Consider the following 20,395-nt stretch of genomic DNA (forward strand, 5'->3'; position numbering starts at 1 on the left):
CACTACTTGAGATAGAAGTTCTTAGGGAAAAACCACTGCTAGATCCAAATTAAAGTTATCACAGAAATACAGTTGTCCATTTTTAAATTAACCTAATACAAGTCAACTATTTATCACGTCCTAAGTCCTTATTTGTTGAAGTTCAATATCTAATTGCTTAAAAGAAAACAAACAAAACTAAACTAAACGTGTCAGACAAACTTTAAAGTGCTGCAGTACAGTGAGGAAGTTCCTTCCTCCCTGATTAGTCCATCTCCTGCTACACACTGCTGCCAACTTTTACAACATTATGTCTTGCAATAACCGGCATTTTACTTAAAGACCTACTTTCTGATGGGATGTTAAAATCTCACAATAATAAGTTCAAAATCTACAGTCTCTCACCCTCATAACTGAAGGAGAATTAAAAAGGAAAAAAAGTCTGGGACACAGAAAAAACCACAACAATAAATATAAATTAGGAACAATTGAAGAAAAATCTTCAAGCCTCTCCCCACCCTTTCAAGGTCCGTGAGGTCTTGACTGAGGCTTTTCAAATGTAGTTAAAGATCCCAGAGCCAGGCAGGCTCACAGCTAGAGCATTCATGAATCTCTGATTAAGGAACAAAGAGCTGCATTTAACGACTGCATTATTTAACAACCACATTATTTTTTACTTCCACATTACATAACACTCTAACAAAAGCCTGTCCTGCATGGCAGTGTACCACCCTCAGTTTCGCTCCCAGCAGCCCAGACCCCTATAAAATGGATGGTGACCTCTGGTTTCTTTGCCACACCTCACATCACAATAGCTGCTGCTGCATGCCAGGCCCTCATGGCTGGCTGCCTTCTGCTGTAGAGTTTTGTTACAAATACCAGAGGGTATACCCTTACACCCCCACTCTTATCTCACCAGTGTTACTCGTCTGTGGCTTGGATGCCAAGCAATACAAGCATTAACCTCTGGCTCCCAAAACACATTTGCACTTTTGTTCTACTGAGATGTACTAATCTGATTTTAAGGGAAACCACAAAAGGACAGAAGACAATGCCACAATTTCCCTCGAATGGGTTAGCTGAAAGACTGCAACATAATTTTTTTGTTTTCCTCAAGAAGCAGTGATTCTTTAATTAAAAATGAAGTCTCTGCTCACCAACAGGACACAACCTACAGTGGTCACTAGCACCATTCCCTCCAGAAGAGAAGTAAAACCCAAGCAGCATCACTGCACACAGGGTAATTGAATTCCCGGGTGCTTTCTATCAAAAACTGAACAAAACTGCTGTTGTTTAGCTGTAGGAATTGAAAAACCAGGGAGCTCAACAGTTCCTGGAGTTGTGAACTGCAAAAATCACCTAATAAGGCAAAAATAAGTCAGCACAGCAGACAGCTCTCTGGAATCAAATTTATGATCAAAGGCTATTAAAAACACTTCCTTGTAACACAAAGGAGAGAGCAAGAGCAAGCGAGCAAGAACTATACACGCTGAAGGAATGAAACAAGTTTTGGGAAAGATAATAGTCTGAGATGTATTGGCCCAGTAAGATTTTTAGAAAGAATGTTCATATGTCATAAAGCTATAGAGATACTATTTTCACATTTATCCATCTCATAAAAGTCTGATGTGTGCTAATTAAACAAAGATGTCACAGGAAACACAAAAATAATTCAAGAATCCAGTACAAAATTTGTTGCTGTAATAGAGGAGTCCAACTGTTTCATTTTTACTGCCCAGCAATTCTCAAACTCAAGGCTTTAACACAGTGGCAATACAGTTTCCAATTGTAAAACCACTGTCTTTCATTTTTGAGGCTGAGCCATTTACTCCTTTACTCATAAGCAAAATCTAGTTTTTTGCTCTGTATTTCCTATTAAAATATTGCATCAGCTTTTGTATTTCCTATTAAGATGTTGCTTCAGCTTTGTTATAACAGTTCATGATTCTCCTGCTTTAAAAAGCTTTTTCATGCTGAATACTTTATGTTACTGATCACACTTTTTAAATCCCTATTGCATACTCCAGAGTAAAGCTGTAAAAGGATTTTTCAAAAGTTGTATAAGTTGCAAATATATGCCCATAACCAAACTAAAAACTTCGAAATATAATTGATTAGCAAAGACAGCAGCTCAGAAATTGGATGATACTGGAGGAGAGACAGGCAAACTGAGTGAGATGGCTTTAAGCACTACCTATCCAGTGCATTTTTTTAAGCTTTCTCTGGGATGCTGATGAGCTGCTTCAGAAATATCCTGACTCCTATCAAGGATCTCTGCAGCACATGACATGTGGAAGACATGCTGTCCAGAGATATTTCAAGACAGCTGCAAGAAAAGACTGCATTGCTTTAAGCTCAAACCCAATGTCTCCTCAGATTTGTCCATTTACATGAATGACTGATACTCTAGGAGCACACGCTGAACTGGCATAATAAGCCACGTATCCATGGCTCTTCTGCAGTCATACATGCCTTGAAAAATTCTAGACTGGGTTTCATGGTCTAGAAATCATAAAATGGGGAAGAGCAATCATAGAATCGATTGGGTTGGAAGGGACCTCAGAGATCCCTGTATCAGGAACAGCGTGACCAGCAGGTCCAAGGAAGTGATTCTGCCCCTGTACTCAGTGCTGGTGAGGCCACACCTTGAGTACTGTGTCCAGTTCTGGGCCCCTCAGTTCAGGAAGGATATCGAGGTCCTGGAGCAGGTCCAAAGGAGGGCAACCAGGCTGGTGAAGGGGCTTAAGCGCATATCCTATGAAGAGAGGCTGAGGGAGCTGGGGCTGTTCAGCCTGGAGAAGAGAAGGCTCAGGGGAGACCTCATCACTCTCTACAACTCCCTGAAAGGAGGTTGTAGCCAGGGGGGGGTTGGTCTCTTTTCCCAGGCAACTCTCAGCAAGACAAGAGGGCATGGTCTTAAGTTGTGCCGGGGGTTGGGCATTAGAAAGAATTTCTTTACGGAGAGGGTGATCAGGCATTGGAATGGGCTGCCCAGGGAAGTAGTGGATTCTCCGTCCCTGGAGATATTTAAAAAGAGACTGGATGTGGCACTTAGTGCCATGGTCTAGTAACTGCAACGGTAGTGGATCAAGGGTTGGACTTGATGAGGAAAGCAGGTCAGTAGTCACAAGGATCTTTATGATGACACAATTTTATTTGGAAATACATTTAAGAAGTTTTCAGTTGTGGACTTTATGACATAAAGGCCCAAAGACCTGACTCTGGAGTAACTTTGTATGGAGACACACACTAAAAGAATCTCTGAAAGTAATTAAAAGTCACATGCTATATCAGTATGTCACTTTTAAATTATTTTTAAAAATTCAAATTTTTTAATGTATACACACACACATGTAAAACGTGTTGGAAAACAAAGCGTTAGACATTCCTAACCCATTTTTTATATGGAACTTCTGAATTAAATTTCTTATTAAAAAATAAAAGCTTATAGAACAGTAGTTTTTAAAGTCATGTTTTCAGGCACCATTAAGGAAAAGGGGAGCACTTCCCACCAGGCAATGCAAAGAAGGCTGTTCAGGAAGTCTTAACGTGCCATTTTGATGCAGCATGCATACCACAAATGGTATTTATATCACAGTTTGGGAATCCCTTTACTAATCATTTCCTTACCTGTACCAAATATAAAGACAGCCCTACTCCAAAAAGGGCAATAGAATATAAAAAGATAAAATGACCAGTGTTGGGTTTCAGAGTCAGTTAAAACTGAAGACAGCACATTGATTACCAGTTGATCCAGTTAAATGAGAAAAACACCACCAGAAAAAGTATTATGTATTCTAATCCTGTTATCTTCTACCTCAAAATACGTGAGTTCATGTAAACTTTGTTGGGCTATTGTCACAACCATATGCAACTGAATAAAAAAGGAACTTTTTAACATATACCTGTTGGAAAGCTTCATGTAAACCTAATCTCATTTTCATGACTCTTGGAGTACAAAGAACACTTGTACAGTTGGTAAAGCTCTTGAAATGTACACTCACATTTTTTCTCTAGTCTGACTTTGAATGTAAATTTAAGTTGTGTGGTGATAAACATTTTTTTTTATTCACATAAGCATTTATTTCTCCTTTCAGTCTATCTAAACTGTTTATTTTACTAATATACTATAGGAGCACCCATACAGTGCAGTAGCAAATGCACAGCATATTGAATATTTCACTGCTTCTTCAGGCTTACCGTACAAACCCAGCAGTTTTACAAAGCTTACTCCATGTATTTAATGTTTTAAGATGTCTGTTCATAATCTAGCTTGCAAAAAATTAGTGCAGAAAACTACAACAGTAAAGCTAAATCGTTCAAAAATCAGATATTGAAAATGGATGTCACAAGTATTTCACAAAATGTAATTTAAGAAATGTGTATGTATCTTCTCCATCACTACATATTATATATTATTGACCATAAGTAGTCATGCTGGAAGTTCAGATAAAGGAGAAGAGGAGACTAAGTATTTTAATTGATAGCTCTTCTGATTCTTCTAAATTCTGTCTACATCAATTTTAATTTCTAAGAATGTAGTGACCAAAGAAGCATTTTCATAATATAAAAATGAAAAACAAATACGGAATGGCCAAGAACAGAGCCAATCACTCATATTCAGCAGCTTGAGTCCTTTAAACCATACTACCATCAGCATGTTCTCACAAGCTGAAATGCTTTTTGGCTACTTGACCCATAACACACAGACTCCCCAAGAGTAGTTGTAGTGTATTAAAGTACATGTCACAGTAGCAATCTCTCAGAACTAGGAGCACTGACACTAAATTTTGAGTACCCAGAAACCATATACCCCCTAAAATGGGCTGTGCCAAGACAGTTGAGAGGTTCATCCTGACTGCTGAGGCATCACAGACTAGAAATAATCCCTTCTCCTGAACACAGGAGTAGATCATCTATATCATTCAGGACATTAAACCCCTTTAATTTGGAGCTTCGGTATCATGGTATTATAGACCTACAAGCAAAGACAGGAAAGGCTTTGAGTTGTTTGGATGAGTGACACAAGAACTGCATAAAAGAAAAATTTCTCAGCTATAGAGAAGCAAATAAAACCCAGTTTGTATGAATTTACAAAAATCTCAGGAAACGAAAGGGACAGAATTAACCCTCTGTAGAAGACAAATAAAAAGATCTGGTGGCTTGAGGGGTTTTTTGTGGGTCTAGGGGTTGGGGTTTCTTTTCCTGTGCTGAAAGAGTAGACAAGGTAACTCTGCTATGTCCAGATACAAAATACATAGCAGCAAAGTTGATGATCCTTGACCATCTGTGTCACTCTCCAAGTAGGTACTGTGGAAAAGAAATGCATAAAATGCAGTAGTGCAACTGGTAAGACACTCAGTGCAGTGAAGGAGAAGCCTAAAGGTCTCACAAACAAGAGACTCATGTCACTATTTCAGTACGACAAGAACACTAAGAAAATACTCAAACATCTATCTCAGGAAGTGTATCAGCATTGCTCAAATTACACCAGTGGTTTCTCTGATTACACCAGTGGTCTGACCCTGCACATGGCAGCAGTGTATGAAGACCATTCCTCAAGGCAGAGCAATCAGTTCTTGTCATAATGAGGTCAGTTTAACCACTGGATCAGTGTTGCTTAACTTGTGCAGTCTGATTTGCAGCAGATAGGCAACTGTCATCCTACACCTTAGAGCACTCCAGTCACCTCAAACCTCCACTTCAGGGACAGATTTAATTTCAGCATGCTTATTCTCAGACCATGCAGCCAGCACTCTGGCCACAATCCAATTATCTTAAATTGCTTCAGAAGAGTATCCAGAGAAAACTTCCCTTTCAATAATCACCAAAGAGTAAGTAGGCTAATACACTGCTTTCATTAATATGTATTTCTTCTGTCCTCACAGACTTTGCTGAACACCTTCAAGCTGACTAAGGCATAAGGTCTAAGGTCTCACCTGTATCATAGTGATTCTGATTTACCACAACGTGCCAGTTCTTCTTGCATCATGATTTGATAATTGTCCGCAGAAGGCTACACTGGAAGTAGACCCTGACTGCAGGAAGGGGATCATGGCAATGTATACCTAATCATAGGACACCTTGAGTTGGAAGGGACAAAGAAGTTCAACTCTTTGCTCCTTGCAGGACTACCTAAAACTAAACAATATGACTTAGAGTGTTGTCCAGATGCTCCTTGAACTCTGCCATGACCAGTCCCCTGGAGACCCTGTTCCAGTTACCAATCCCCCCGTCAGTAAAGAATCTATTCCTAATATGCAGTCTCAACTTCCCCTCAGTTCTGGTACTCAAAAAATTAAGCAACTTTCCTTCTAAGGAAGGACCACTGCCCTCTTATTTTTTAGAACTATAACACCAGTACAGAACACTCCCTTCTGATACTTTCAATCTCTTGATGGATCAACTGAGAGACAGAGCACATTAACACTGTTCACAATATGAGGAAAATACACTGATTCCACCTCCAGGAAGGAGCTAATAATTTCACACAGCACTGTGCTATTCTGCGCTTCAGGTTAACAGATGCTAGGTGGCTGAATCTCAGGTTTTACATCTAGCTATGTGTTAAAATACTTTGATTGTTTTGAGGTTTTTTTAAACACTTTTTTGTTTTATTTTTTTCAGATTCCATGGTAGTTAATTTTTAATTTACAACAGTGGCATAGATTTTATGTAGTCTGAATTAAGAGTTATAATGTTGAGGAAAAGCACAGTGTCTTGATATTAAATATAATCTGACTGTTGAGCCTTATATAAACTAACAGGAGCTTTGGGATTTGGCTTGACAGTGAATCTGCAAGGCATTAAGCAAAAAAAAAAAAAAAACCCAAACAGCATTAACCATGGAAACTGTAATAATAACTTGTACTAGAAAAGCAATGGAGCCTGGTAATTTTAAATAAAGATAACATCAGAGAAGGAGTTAAAGAAAGAGCCAGGGGAAAACACAGCTTCATTCTAGATCAGTCTCGTCCAATTTACAATGTTTTACAATAACTCTTTCCATTAATTTACATCTGGGACCACAGTAAAGTAAAAGCTGTCTAGTCTAGCTGGATCAAATTAAAGGTTTCTCTAGCCAAGTGTATGACTCCAATAGTGTCAAGATGCAGCACAACACAGTTTCATTAATAATAGTGAATTTTCCTGGAGCCTTCTCCTCTCCAGGCTGAACAACCTTAACTCTCTCAGCTTGAGTTCATAAGAGAGATGCTCCAAGACCTCTTATCATCTTCATGGCCCTCCTAATAAAAGATGACTTTCATAAATACTAGAAGCTAGTCTGAGATGAAACGTGTAGTTTGGTTTGTCTATGCTCTTCGTAAGTTTACTATTACCTTCCCAGAGTTTTACATGGCACTTTGTTATTCAGTTCAACAGTGCAAAGGCCTTTAAACATCCTGGCAATTTGCTCTCACTTTTTCTACCATATAACTTAGCAGCAGTCGTAGCAAATATTGGGGTTTTTTTATCCTAACTCTATGGTGATATTACATAATTGCCTCTCACTTTTAACAAAATCACAATTTGAGACAGATAGAATAAGTAAAAATAGTTTCATGATTCTGTATCCTTCTAATGAGATCTTAAACCTGACAGTAGAGTGAAAATACACTTCTTTCAGTGCCTAGAAATCTCAACAGTTGCTAAATATACCAAACTATCTGCTATTAGTAAAGAGCTGCATGTAAACTGCATGAAAGCAGTTTAGCATGAAAGCATGTAAACCAATAAACTGCTGTAGTAAGATTAATGATACTTGAAAGGCAGCAACATCTACTTTTAAAAAGGAGACTTGTTTATGGCACTGAAAAAACAGAAACTTTAAGTTTATGATGAAAAAGGATTTAAATCAAGAGAACAGAGGAACAACATAAATCATGACACTAAATATACCAACGAAATAAAAATAATAACTAAAAAAACCAAAACAGTGAAATGCTTAAACATATATCTGGAGAGTTTCATGCATTTATATTTTAACTGCCTTCCATGCATATGCAGAAAATCCATTATTTCTTTCAACTGTTATTATAGAAGAGAAAAAAAAAAAAGTCACAAGAGACCAAATTATTATAAGCTCCAGAAAGATACTGTTATCCTCAGTGTCATGGGGGCTGTCTTCTATACTGTTTATAGAGGCTACTAGATTAGTGGACTTTCTCTAACACAGGTAATGTGCTCTGAACTCTGTAAACCTGTACAACTGCCTTAATTTGCACACTCAAATCCTGAAACAAAGTGAAAGTTACCCTCTTGAATACCTAAGTAGGCTGACATGCTTTCTTAGCCACAGCTATTTCCAAGTCTTTGCTTGGAGGTCAGCAGTGTTTATCTTAAAGCTCTGCCAAGTGGTCTGTTGAGAGCATAAGAGCACTTGCCTAGGCTTGCAGACCACAAACTGCACAGTGGGACAAGTGGCTTCTTTTGGCTCTGTGTATCTCCCTCTTCTAGAAAAAAAAAAAAATCCAAACAAGTGCACCTGCAGAGAATACTTTTGGCCTGAGTGGCTTTTTCAGTGTGCTTACACAGTAGTACATGTCTATCAAAATTGTTCTATCCTCCCATTTGTGTACATAATTACAGACATGCCACTAACATAATTCACACTTCCCATGAGTCAAATTACATATCAATAGAGAGGAACATACCTTTTCACCAGGAAGGCCAGCAGCGCCATCCTGTCCTTTCGCACCCATTTCGCCCTACAAAACAAATCATTCAGTTAGAAGTTCTAAAGACCTCTGAGGTTAACAACTAATCAAGTCAAATCTGATTCAACAGAAAAAACATCTTCTCTTCTGTTTTTGTCATGCTTAATAATGTGGAGGAGGATGTCTTACATGATAACATTAAAATCAGAAAAATACATACATTTTAAGACACCTTCAATGTCAGCTAAAACCCTCACCTGACAAATATATGGACATTTCTATTAAAAGCATGTCTCCTGATTTTAAGGGAATTCACTGTGACACCAGAACTAAGCCAAGTGAATCCATTTTCACTGGGTTATGTTCTACACAGAGAAAGCTCAACACATAATATAGGTTTCTTCAGTCCAAAACTAATGTGCCCACAATATTTTTAAAAAACAATATTTAAACTCACTTTCTCTTACCCTCTCTCTTTTAAGCCCTAAGAGAAACTTAGCCTTCCATTTTAATTTTTTCACTGAAACCACAATTAAATAACTGAATGTGTGCATCCTGGTTCAAAACTTTTTTTCAATAACAGGTGAGCTAAATAAATTAATCAAAATGAGAAACTCCCAGCTGCAGAGTACCATTCCAGCACTAAGTTTAAACCACTGCTCAGAGGCAATGATGTTCTGGAGGGGTGTATGAGCCATCTCCCATGTCCTTTTCATTCAAATACTGGAACAGTCCTTAGTAAGCTCTGTCTCAAAAGTACAGCAAAACTCTGTGCATGTGAATAGTATGAACGCACTGGCACTATGAGAGATAAAGGAGGAGAACTGGCCCCTGGCTACCTTATCTAATCACCCACAGACTGACTCTCTTATCTATGCACGCTCTGTTCCCTTATGCCATCTGCCAGTATTTTAATAGACCAGAATCACTTTGTTACATTCAGCAGTGTATTTTTATATACTGTGTAGTCTAAAATTACACAGCCTGCTGAATTCCAGGAAGCCTTTAGCATACACAACTTACAAGTCAGTTAGCCAAGGTATATTTACATTTCTGCTCCACTAACCCCAGATGGACTTCCCACCTTGAAGACAATTATTTTCTACTGCAAATTAGGTCATGAAGTTTTGTTTCTATCTTGTAATTGTATTTAAATAATTACAGTCTGAAATATTCTAGTTTTTCATGCTTTGATTCAATGAGCTTAAAGATCAGACATTGCATGTTATACAACCTGTGATAGTATTCACAGGCAGCATGAGAGTATAAGAAGGAACAATGAGCACATGCACATCTCATAAATATACAATGAGATGAAAAAACAGGGTTCCTGACCACTAAGTCTACATCTACCTCACCTTTTCTATGCCTTACAAGAGCACTCTAACTCCCAACACATACTGCAATTGAGCTATTTAAATTTATGTAAATAAATGGGTAAGAATGAGAATAAAGATTAGCATTTGGTTAGAATCACGAAAGCCAGCAGAAATATATGCTGCCAGAAGAATAACTTCATAAACTGAAGAACACTACCAGTACAGCACTGGCATTTATAGGTTCTGAGGTATGCTCAGTAACAACATTCAAAGATGGTACTGTGAGCTTTAAGTTTACCATTAGGATTTTCTATTAAGGGTACCAGTAAAAATCCTTTTCAGCTGGGCACAAGATACTTATAGAATAAAATATTTAAGCCATAAAATATTTTTCAGAAGGTGATCTCTTGAAAACAACAGGAAAGCTACTATATTTTTCACAGGGTTTCTTGGGCAAACTCATAAGCAGACAGGATGGAAATTCAGCAGGCTGAAATGAAAAATAAAAAAGCTCTCCATAAACATGCCAAGCCAAACTAGATTCTTAAAAAGAGGCTACAGAGAGCAAACTTGCTTCCTTCCAATGACACCAACAAGTCTTCTATCTGAAGTGCAAACAGTTTTGCACACCTGAGGCCACATGCAGTATTACACTTGTGATAATTTTTTTCCATTAGTGATACAGAAAGTTTCAAAAGCACTTGAATTTTAACTCTGCACCATCCTGTCTTTATTCAATGCACCTATTGCAGAACTAGAAACAATATGCTAGGAGCAGACAGAAAATACAGTATCTAGCCTAAAACCAAACATGGTGATAGAGAGAATGACAAAGTGGTAATTATTTAAGTTAACAAATTAAATTCCTCTCTCATATAACACAAAACCCCATTTCTTTTAAGAAAGTATTTTTAAAAACATTTTAAATAAATTGAAATTTAAGAGACAAGATATATTTACATTGTGAGATTGACTGGGATTAACTCAACATATTAACATTTTACCTAGAAAACTAAGTCTCCAAGGAATTTTGAGGAGAAAAAATATTTTAAGCAGGATTCTGTACTAACTGTGTACATATGATGATTTTAATACTGAGGTAAAAGCAAGTCCACTTAATAAACAGAAAGAATGACATTACCATGGCCTAGAGCACACACTGCTAGAGCATTACATTACAACATTGCTCTTGTCTACAGTGGGGACATGTTAGTTCAGATAAAATAAGTAACCTACATCATTTGTCAAAATACTCCTTAATCAAAATCAGTTTTTAATTTTCAGGCTTTGATTAAGTGAATTAGCTTTCTCAGTTTTCATCTTGGCATAGTTATGTATGCCAATAGCTTCAGAAATGTCCAGGTAAGAAAAATATGTATCATTATCAACAATAAATGGCAGCACACTCAGAAATGAGTTGCTCCCAGCAGACAGTGTACTGGCAGTGTTACCAAAAGTGATCAAGTGGAAGCCAAAAGTAGTAATGTAGAGACTGCCTCCTTTACACTAGATCTGTCCTATGTATGATTAACACCAAGGCAGTTCCTGTACAAAACTATTTAAGCTAAAATCTAAAAATTAGGTGTACAGACAGGTAAACAATTCTCATGGTTCTAAAGTGGTGATAGAAATATCTAGACCTTGGGGGGTGGAAAACAAACAACTCATTAAGAATTTAGTTGTTAATAATGCAATAAATTCCAATTCAGACAATTTGCTAAGGGTGAGAAAGAAAACTCATCCCAAAGATGGCATCACTCCAGGATTTCATTGTCACTGGGGAAGAAGGGAGTACATAGCCCAGGAAGTATAATCCCTGTCATTCCCAGTAGAAGCCCTCAGGCTGCTGCAGTGGAGGGGCTGAGCCATAGCCTGAGCTCTGTGTCCCTGGTTTCACCCCTGCACTGTGGACAGGGCTGCTGCCTCCCCTATTCCAGATTCAGCTTTGAAGTAGCTCCAGTGGGAAGGAGATGATGTTCCTCAGTCCTCTGAACACCTCAGAGTGTTGAGGACTCGTCACCACCCTCTCTACTCCCTCTTGAGGAGAACTTGAACTGCTGTCCGTAGGACTGAGATGAATACAGTTAAAGTAAATATAACATGATAACTTATATTTTTAAGACTTTTCTTAAAAAAACAACCATACAAAACCACACACAAACAAAAAACCCTAAACTGTATTACTAATGATGTTTTTTCCATACTAGATAATCTGGACAACTAGAGGGGCAAAACTTTATGTAGGACTACCAGTAAATTCTTAGGCCACAGTTGTGAAGTGTTTCCCCTTCTGCCCATTCTAAAATTTGAGTCTACCAGGTACCTGGGCAATTCCTGACTTTGCTGTCACTATCAGCCAGCTGCATTTTGCTCAGTTTTTTTTTGTTTGGTTTGGTTTTTTCCATGAATTTCAGTTTCTAGATCCCTTTCTGAGCCTATAATAACCTCTGCAATAAAAATCAGAACAGGAGGGAAACAGGCTGCTTAACTCAATAGATATGTCTCAGCTGGAATCATCTAGACCTGGTTTACAAGAGAAATGACAGAGATGGAGGAAAAGGGAGAATAACAAGGAAGATAAACTGAAGAAGAGCAGACAGATACATCATTTGTTCTCCACGAGTTCTTTTTTCTTATCATTCTATTACAAATATTTCCAAGTGCAACAATTTATTTCATGAAGCTATTTCTACCAATCCTAAAATAGCCTCTTAAGCGTCTTTTTCCTTTAGTAAAATTTAAATTAATGAAGCTCACTTGAACAGCAATAAGTTTCTCCATGGTGTGCATCAACAGCCACTTTGATGTTTGAAAGCACTCTGCCTCTGGCTTTTTGCTCCCTACTGTACTTAAAGCATTAACCAATGACCTATTAACACAACTTGCAATGGCTTATTAGTTTATTGAAATGCTTAATTATCCTTGAATTTCAATTTAAAATCATTCACAGACACTAAGTTTACTTTAAAGAAATTAAAATAGCAAAGATAGCACACAATTACTTTTTTTAGCCTCTTTGATGGAGAAAATTAGTTTGTATATTCAGCATATATGCAATAATTTCAATTACTGAGATCCATACTCTTTCTGAAGAATTTCAAAGAAGCTTCACAATGAATATGTCTGTGTAGCTATATACCAAACGCAGGAAGTAGAAATTCCTTCCAAAACAACAAAAAAAACCATGGCTAATTTCTCACACAGCTCAGTAGAAGAGGAAAATCAACTCTACAGAATGTGTATCAACCCATGTTAAAATCAAAGTTCCACCTGACTTGTGACTACCTGAAACTTGTGACTCACTGTGCTGAGAATCAAACTTCTGTGGACAGTAATCAAGGATATTATTCAGGGATAACCTAAACTGTACGCTGCAGCCTCTCAGTTTTCATCCAAAGGAAACAGGTTTCAGGTAGTTTTAATGTGTGTTGCAAGGGCAGAGGTCAGTAAACAGCACACAAAGTTGGTACTGGTGAGTTCTTGAGTCTCAGCTGTTCATACATTGAAGAACAGTTGCAGAAGTACACTGCAGAAGCTGGATCTCCCAGCAAATAAAATCCTGCATAGCAAGCATCCCTGATCCAGGCTTGCAGTGGAAATAAAAGGGACACAGGGACTACACCTGAGGCACTCAGCACTACATGGTAAGGATAGTAGACTGAGTGGTACCAACTTGAATAGTCTGATCATTGAGCATGGAAGACAAGACCTGACACTGAGCACCTTCTCTACCCACAAAGTCCATGCTCAAAGCCAACAGAGATAATACTTCTACTCTTGAGTAAGAACTGATCTCATAATGACTTTGCAAACCCACAATGGGAGGCCAGGCATACAAATAAGGAAGACAATTCACACAAATCGGGTAATTTTGATGAGAGATGCTCCTGCACATTCAGACTGACAGCTTGCCAGAGATGCATCAATATTTGCACGAATGCTTGTTCCAGGGAAAATATGGCACTTTAGTAATTTGGGCCCACAATACACTCTGGATCTGTTCAGAGGTTCTAAGATGAGCCAAAAGTACAGGACTGCCAAGAATACTGTGAAGTGTACAGAATGAAGTTGGGAACAGGCTAACAATTCAATTCAAAATGCCTAAAAATGGCTCATCAGATATCATGCTTTGTACTTGTGATAGCTTAGATATTCCTGAACAGGCAAAACAGTTTGACTTTAGGGAACAATTATGTTAGATTGAAGAAAAGGGCTATTCTGAGGGGCTCAAATATAGCCAAACACCAATTCATGTATGTAGAGATTTTATTACCAATCACACAGCAATAAAAAGACATGAAAATTCAGTCACACATTTAATTGTGGTGACTAATTAACATTTAATCAACATGCTTGAACTTTTTTTTCCACTTCAGAAAATGATACATCTAGTATCAGAATTTAATATATTGGAAGGGAGAAGGTGTAGAGGGAAGACACTATCAATGAATTTACTTACTTTCAAACAAATATGTAGATACACCCTCTCAGAAGAGGACCACTGCAGCCAGGTACTAAGGAACAGTGCTGGCTGTCTTCACAAAGTATTTCAGATCATGTAGATCACATATGCTTTGAGGAAGGATTCTGTGAGGAGGACGCCTCCATCCCAGCCTCTGGATTAGGACATCCCAGGTACCCTGCTCTCACATCGCATTGCCCCAGTGCAAAATTCCTGTCCACTGTCTTTATGGCTAATTTGTGATACTTTAATTCAAGTTGTCCCATCTATTAGCACAAGAGCATATTCCCAGACATGTTCTAATGCAGCATTCTCCAGCTTAATGGAGTGTGAAGGGCAAATATCTGATATGCTGACCTTCATCATTAGGAAATCTCCAAGCTAAATAACACAAGAATGTCATAGTAAGCATTACAGAACAAAATACAAAATAGGCCCAAGGAAAGGAGCACCAGCTGGACTATTCTGTGAGCTTGACAACGTCATGTCCCTCTCTCTTCACAACTAAGAATGTTCCAGGTAAGAGTGATGTCAAAACCAATCAGTGCTGAGATCATAACAGTGAATTCACACCCTCCTGCTGATGAATGCAAGGATGAATTGTCTGCACAAGATTCTGTCCATCAGCAGAAAATCCCTGGGAAAATCCTTCTCATAGGTGAGATACACAGTTGCTCTGGTTTTGGATAAGGGGAACAGGCAATAGGATGTGCTGACAGGGTTGGGTAAGCATGTGCCTCCCAGGCAGGTAAACTGTGCTCCACAGAGCTGATGAGGGAACCTCAAAACGAGAGAGCTGTACACTGCCTGGCAGGAAGCCTCAGTGCAGAACCAGAGACATAATGATAAAGGATATAACCTGTGCACAGGAGATTTCTTTAAGGAAGAACAAAACCCCAAAAGTTTACATTTAAAAAAGATAAGTCAAAGAAAGATTTGAAATAGAGAATTAAATTGATATTTTACCTTTTCTCCTTTATCTCCTTTCTGGCCTGGCAAACCAGCTACTCCTGGTAATCCTGCTTCTCCCTGATTTTAAAATAAATAAATAATAAAAAAAACAAACCACAAGAAGCAGACTCAAAATCTGTATTTGGTTTGGTTTCCTTGTCTTTATCACAAAAAAACAAAACAAAAACTTAGAATAAGCCTAGAGCAACACCCAGTATAGAGGATTAAAAAAAAATAAAATTATAATTTACACTAAATGCAATTGCTAAATATAATTCTAATTTTTACCATGAATATTTTTTTTAATGTGCATTCAAACAACTAAACCTTACAGACCTCTGCAGCTCTAATTTTAAAATAACTAAAGCTAAAATGTGATGTTTTTTAATTAAGGAATACAGTGTAAGTATATTAAAACACTAAAACCCAGTAACATTTTTAAAACTACTTTTTTTTTTTTTTTACTACCTAGCAGGATTAAACAGTATGATGCACTAAAAAGCAAGAGGAAAACCTCATACTTTATTTGGAAAGCAATGACATCTCTCTCTAGATTCTTGCTGCATTCCTGGAAGCATGTATATTTTGCTGGTATGAACACTCACTGGTGAGGAAGTTGTAGCAAGTAACCTCTCCTCGTGTGGGCACTAAAATTAAAAGAAGATTTTCTCATTTTTGTTCCCTTTGGTCCATAGATAAACACCATCCAAATACTATTTTTAAGCTGCTTTCTGCTTTAATAGTCATGTATGCCCCATATTACAGACAAGCCACAATAGTTCCCTGAGGAAAAAGTTGTAGTAAAATGGAGTCTAGACACTATGTATCCTTCTGTATTAAAACCAATGCCAATTAAAACTGTTCTGACTTCAGAATGAGTGCAGACAGAGGGATAAAGTCTCCCAGAATTAGACGTAGTGAAGCAGAAATTGCCCATGGGAAGGGGTATTTCTCAGTCTTACTTGGTTGTCTATCCCCTCTTCTGAAATACAAAATGTCTAAGTGAGGGAAAATTCTCTCTTTTTTTTTTTTAATGATGATATAATTCAGGCATACAGTTTGGAAACAATCAAAAAGCCCTGAAGTTAATATTCACCTGCCTATGACTCATAAGGGCTGATATAGTGCAGGACAAATCAACAGAACCTGTTAAATTTCTAAACCTCTTATTAAGATGTAACAAGGCCTCCTAGAGCCTTCTGTCAAAAAATTTCCCACAAGATGTAGAGTTAGTTTAGAAATTTCCATCTAAGGATAAATTCCTTCCCTTAAATTACTGAAAACGTAGGCATTGATAAGGAACTGAAAAAAATGCATCAGGAAAATTTAGTGCTGGTTTCAATATGAAAGTTATTAACAAGCAGTCCACCATTACATCTTCAACTTAAGACATAAATGAACAGATGGTACTATAGCTATGTAGCTGAATAAATGTTTAAGATGCTATTAATAAAGCTTATCCTTGATATTTTTGAGATCACATATAATTAGGCTTTAGGGTTTTACTTTTTTGCTACTGTGTTATAACTGCTAAATAAATTATTTTTCCATGCACAAAGTGGAATCTAAAGGAACAAATCCACTCATTTTACTTATTAATGAGCTTATATATTCAAGACAAAGGCTACGTTATCAAGAATATATTTTGAAGTTATTTTGAACAATAAATTGTAATTTAAAATTGAAATTTCCCTTGATAAATTAGATACAGCATCTTCCATTCTTCCACTAAGTTGTCAGTTCCCACAAAGTCTTCTGCTCCTCTGTTCTTGGACTGCTTTATCCCTCCATTCCAGGTACCCTTTTCTCCAATTGCTTTGTGGATGGAATCAATTAGTCTTCCTGAATGCCCTGATTTTTTTGGTTTTGTTTTTTTTTTTAGCTGACTGCAGGCTGAGTGATGCCCAGCACTTCCTGCTCCCTCGGAGGAAACTGGTCTTACAGACTATTCATAACTGGCAGACCAATATTTTAACATATTTTTCTGTCTTTTTTTCATCTCCAAATGGACTTGATTCAACAACAATAACAACCGCAACTTCAAGCATTTATATGACTCATTTCTTTCAGTTTACACTGATTCAGTCCAACAAAACAAAAGGGAAAAGTGAAACCTCTAAATTAAATCACTGTTTTCCCTTATTTTAAACAATATATATAGCTCAACTCATGCCTTATAAAGAAAAAAGTATTTTCCAGCTATAAAACACCCACTCCTCCATGTTAAGGCACAACCCTCAACACCTTCTTATTTTTCTTCCTTGCCACTGTCATGCAGACTCTTTCATAGGCTTAGTTTATTATCTGTAATGCTTCACTAGATGCAGATGTTATTGAAATGGCCCCTGTTATTTGAATCATCCTCAGGTGATTGCAATGATTGGTCTCCTACTATCCAAGATGTCCTCAGTTGTTAATTTGATATTAATCCATGTAAAGAAATGCATTTAAAAAGCACTAGCAGCACCTAGTGCCTTTACTGAAGTTATCTACATTTTTAGATAGGCATCAAGAAACAAAGAAACCATGACTCCAGATAGATGTATTACTTCCTGAAAATGAATTCTCTAACCCCTCTCTTAAATTTTCTTTACAACTCCTTAGGAAAAAACAAAGCAATTTCTTTTGTATTAACATTTGCATTTTAACAAATAACTTACCAGGTTTTCAGATATTTCACAACATGCATTTTCTGTTGCAAGTTTTGGATTACAAAAAACTGCTATGCGATGAAGTTCAATCTATCAAGAAATACAAGAGAGATGAATATGAGAAATAAAAGCCGCATGTATTTTGGCATGGATTTTTTTATCTTGGCATAATAAATTTTCTCTCTGAAGCACTGCATATTTCTGAAGTTTTGGAAAAAGAAACAAATTCAAAATGACTGCACAGCTCCTCACTTAAGGAACAAATTATGCAGTCTATTACTTTGATATAATTTAGATTTAGATTTTAAATTTAAACTATCTTCATATAAGTTACAGGCCTGTGTACTGCTCTTGCTATACCACGTAGGCATTTGATGTCTCTTGACATCCTCTACACATCTTGTTGGGAATGCAATGTTCTCCTGCAGTGAACCAGAGCAAAGTTTTGATAAGCTCTCTTGCATGCCTCTCCTATCACTTTGGACAGATATTAGCCTAGACCTTGCTAAATCACTGCAAGAGCAAAAGTCAAAAATTCTGTACATAAAGCTTCTGTTTCAGAGATTTTGGGTGGATTGGAACAGTATCTAATTTTAAACAGCTAATCCTGCCCTTGCCCTTCTTGCTTCTGTTTTGTATCCTTTTATTCTTTCCTTTGCTCTTGATATTGAGAAGAGCAACTGTAAATTATCTGCTCTGCTGCCTTGATCAGCTTTCTGCCTGTAAACACAGGCAAAATCAGGAAATCCTGATTGAAAACTTCCCCTCAGATGTATCCAGCCTGAGCCATGCAACACACACCAAATAAAAAGAATCTACTCCTTCTCCTGTGTGCCTCTTCAAAATGAGGAGATGGCATAAACATTTCAAATCAAGAATATTTCAAGTAAAACAGCTGTAGAAACCACAATAAAGCATGATCTTGGCCCCATGAATTAAGAGCTCTGAGTCCTGGCCAAAGTATTTAGTGCCTCACAGAACTGACTCTTCCTGCAATGCCAGCTTGCAGTTGCAATGTACAATTTTTATCTGGAACTGTGCAGTGTACATAACATAATTGAAATTTTCAGATGGTCGCTATAAACTCCACGTCAGATGCTTCAAACCTGGCAACTGGATGTCAACATATTTAAAACAACCTGACATTTCCTGGAGCTTTCAAATTACTTGCTGTGAGCCTTCTGCATGAGGAAACAGATGAGAGTATCTCTGGGACAGAATACAGCCCAGAATATTATGGGGTAGCCTTGCATAAGTCTTGCACCAAAGGTTTCAGTAAACACACCTCCAGCCACTTCCTAATCCCTCCCATTCCGAGGAGGCAGCAACAACTGTGAACAATGTGTCCCTAATTCAGCTATACAGAAATAACTTGGAATATGATACAATCTTGATACAAATCCTGAATTTTTGTGTGTGTCTCCCCTTTGTCAAAGAGAGAGAAAATGTAACAGATGGCTGATGGAAACATAAATTTATCTTACAGAAATTGAAAGAAAAACATTGCTTTTGGAAGTTATATCTGTAAGATGCTTACAGTAACTATGTGGCTGGGTCCAAAGCAAATACAGAAAAACACTCCTGGAACCAGGACTGAGTTTTCGTAGTTAACTTTGGTAATAGAAGGCTTCCCTTAGTAGATGCCACCACACTGAATACTGTTTAGTGAAAAAACATTTAAGAACTTCAAATTAAGAAAACACACTCAAAGTTAATAACCAGCTTGGAACCTTTTATCTGTGTAGTTTGTTAGGATGGTGTTAGGAAAAGCATGGCTAAAACAAGATTTCAAGTTATCTGATTTTCCTCTCATACTACTCACATCTACAGGCTTATCATCTGCAGCACGAGAAGCAATCAGAGTCCTTCCCTGCAAGTCAATGGTGAATTTTTCATCAGTCTGTTTTCTCTCAATCAAATTACAATCCAAATAGAGGGAAATGATCCCCGACTGCACGCTAATACCAAGCTTATGCCACTGACGATCAAACAATGGATAAATTTCTCGACTCTTAAAAGTGTAGTGCAGTATATTTCCCTGAGCAGATTTGGTCATATACTCCACAACCTTTTTTGTACCATCCAGAAGGACAGAGATCTGAAAGCAAAATAAAAAAAGTGGTTATTTGGAAGTATAAGAATATATAAACCAGATAGAATAAAATACTTTGACTACTCAAACTGGGAAAGCCTTATGTTATTCTTCTATGTAACTTTGTAAATACATATCAGCAATAAATCATACCCTTATCCCAGTTTGCAGTCTTAACTCAATACATTTTGTTAATTTTCTGTCATTCTTATAACAAATCACGACTTATTTCTGAGTAGTCTGTCTATTCTATATAAACTGTAGGCAAATCCAGTGGTGAAACA

At 37.4% G+C, this 20,395-nt stretch overlaps 1 protein-coding gene across 1 annotated transcript in view; it reads right to left on the reverse strand.

Annotated features, from left to right (window-relative positions):
* COL19A1 (collagen type XIX alpha 1 chain) overlaps nucleotides 1–20,395 on the reverse strand; it is a 174,085-nt gene that overhangs the window by 123,936 nt on the left and 29,754 nt on the right. The window contains exons 6-10 of the mRNA XM_030447493.1: nucleotides 19,842–20,117; nucleotides 18,029–18,109; nucleotides 15,890–16,015; nucleotides 15,384–15,446; nucleotides 8,634–8,687 (exon numbers count right to left, since the gene is read on the reverse strand). Of these exons, the coding sequence (XP_030303353.1) occupies nucleotides 8,634–8,687; nucleotides 15,384–15,446; nucleotides 15,890–16,015; nucleotides 18,029–18,109; nucleotides 19,842–20,117 (600 nt within the window). The remainder of the gene's footprint in view (nucleotides 1–8,633; nucleotides 8,688–15,383; nucleotides 15,447–15,889; nucleotides 16,016–18,028; nucleotides 18,110–19,841; nucleotides 20,118–20,395) is intronic.

The sequence above is a fragment of the Calypte anna genome, chromosome 3 (assembly GCF_003957555.1).
Source record: "Calypte anna isolate BGI_N300 chromosome 3, bCalAnn1_v1.p, whole genome shotgun sequence".
Lineage (NCBI taxonomy): Eukaryota > Metazoa > Chordata > Aves > Apodiformes > Trochilidae > Calypte > Calypte anna.